Source organism: Atta colombica, unplaced genomic scaffold (assembly GCF_001594045.1).
Source record: "Atta colombica isolate Treedump-2 unplaced genomic scaffold, Acol1.0 scaffold150, whole genome shotgun sequence".
Classification (NCBI taxonomy): Eukaryota; Metazoa; Arthropoda; class Insecta; order Hymenoptera; family Formicidae; genus Atta; species Atta colombica.
This window is the reverse complement of record NW_017259240.1, coordinates 578,010-579,919: the sequence shown is the minus strand read 5'-3', so window position 1 is coordinate 579,919 and position 1,910 is coordinate 578,010. Positions and strand designations below refer to the sequence as shown.

The following is a 1,910-nucleotide window of genomic DNA, read 5'->3' as shown; positions in this document are numbered from 1 at the left end:
ACCGGAAATTAATAAGCAATTTAATAATTGATGCTAGTGAGTATTGTCAAAACACTATAAAAAATTTATGATGAAAAATATCATCCCAATCATGATTCAAATCTGAAATTCCTTCGTTCCATGACGGATATTTTATCAATTCGATTATTGAGACATGATAATACTTATCACAAAAAAAAAATAAAAATAGTATATTTTTTGAAAACATTTTTTTCAGCTGACGTATAAATAAACAATAATAAGTGAAATTCGAGAAATGTTCAATCATGATGTCCAGTAAAATCTGACTAGTTCAGGGATAATTCCAGAACATTTTTATGTAAAAATCCTGGTTTTCCCAGGATTTATTCATCGATTCATTTTCATTATTTAATTAATTTTCAACGATTCGTGCAATATTATACGCTTTGTATTCAAGTTAGGATTCTATACAAATGAAATTAAAACGCAAATAAATTGGAAACAATACTATTTATTGCCTTATAAATAATCAAACGAACGTTCCGTCAACAAACGACTTTTACTATGTTCTATTTTAGATAAACTCAAGTTTTCTATTGATAACTTTTTAAAAAAGATAGCACTTTTAAAGAAGGATTTATGCCCAAACATAACTTTTCTTTATATTATTTCTTTTTTTCACGCTCTAACGTTTTTAGAATGAAAGAATACTAAAGGCTAACCCTGAAATTTCAGGGATTTTCCAAGAATTTTTCAGAACATATAAAACTTCAGTATAATTCCAAAACTATTCAAGGACTGCTGGACATCATGTTGATATTTGTTGAAGCATATTTTGGTGTTTAATAATATTTTTACGTAATCTTACAATTTTCAGTTCAAGATTATTGAGCGCGAATTATTTATTAGTCTTGAAATACATTATTTTTACACGTATCCACATAACAATATCTTGATGAAATGGACAGTCGACTTTCGTTTTAACACTGTAAATTGTGTCACATTTGAACGTACAATTTTAAATAACTTGGTTCACTAATTTTAAATACTTACAACACATATTTGCAACTTAAATATCTAACATAAATTATTTATTACAGCCTCGAAAATTGTGATATTAGAACTTTTGTCTCAAAATGATCTCAATAACCTATTCTTAAGTGTTATTACGATCTTAATGAGACATCCTATATACATGCAATTTAATTTGTATAAAAATGATAAAATTATGCCCAACACAAAATAATATTTTTTATAATATTCGTCAATATTCATTATTCTTTTTTGGAGCAATCTCATATTTTAATTCTTTTTTAGAGCAGTCTCACATGTCTTTATACTTTTAAAAGGCTCAAAGACCGCATCTGAATAATAAAAACCGAAAGCAATGAGGAAATATTGTTCATTTGATTATGAAATTATCATCTAGTTCAGTTGGCATCTGCAACAATGAGTGTTGTTTTTCAATTCTATCAATTGGCTGGGAAAGAAAAATCTAATGGCAGCCGCAACTCTTAACAACCATGTTTTTATATTTCTTCAAGATGACATTGCTCTCGTCCAAGAAATACAAGACAGAAATGGCTGAAAGTTTGGTGGGTGCGCAGCATGGCTTGGGTACCTTGCCCGGGCTCACCAAATGCACTAGAGTTTGAACTATTGCGTGGTTAGTTGCGTTCATATGAGCGTTCAATGGGAAGTTGCATTCCCCGCTACAATAATATGCATCGTACCCATCCGGCGCAATAATCCAATCCTATGCAAGAAAATAAATTGTAAGAAATAATGCACATATAAATTTATGACGTCTGATTCCTCACCGCACACATCGGATTCGTAAAAAACGTACGATTCCTTGCCTATGATATCGTAATCCGACATAGCCATCATCACATCGTAGTGCGCCGTGAGGAACCAGAGTTTTAAAAGATATGCTAATTAATAGCTCC

The 1,910-nt window shown here is 30.4% G+C and overlaps 1 protein-coding gene across 1 annotated transcript in view; it reads right to left on the bottom strand.

Annotated features, from left to right (window-relative positions):
• Window positions 1–1,297: 1,297 nt before the first annotated feature.
• LOC108685277 (protein 60A) overlaps window positions 1,298–1,910 on the bottom strand; it is a 17,899-nt gene continuing 17,286 nt past the window's right edge. Inside the window, exons 5-6 of the mRNA XM_018189995.1 lie at window positions 1,789–1,895; window positions 1,298–1,717 (exon numbers count right to left, since the gene is read on the bottom strand). Coding sequence (XP_018045484.1) covers window positions 1,457–1,717; window positions 1,789–1,895 — 368 coding nt within the window. The 3' untranslated portion in view covers window positions 1,298–1,456. The remainder of the gene's footprint in view (window positions 1,718–1,788; window positions 1,896–1,910) is intronic.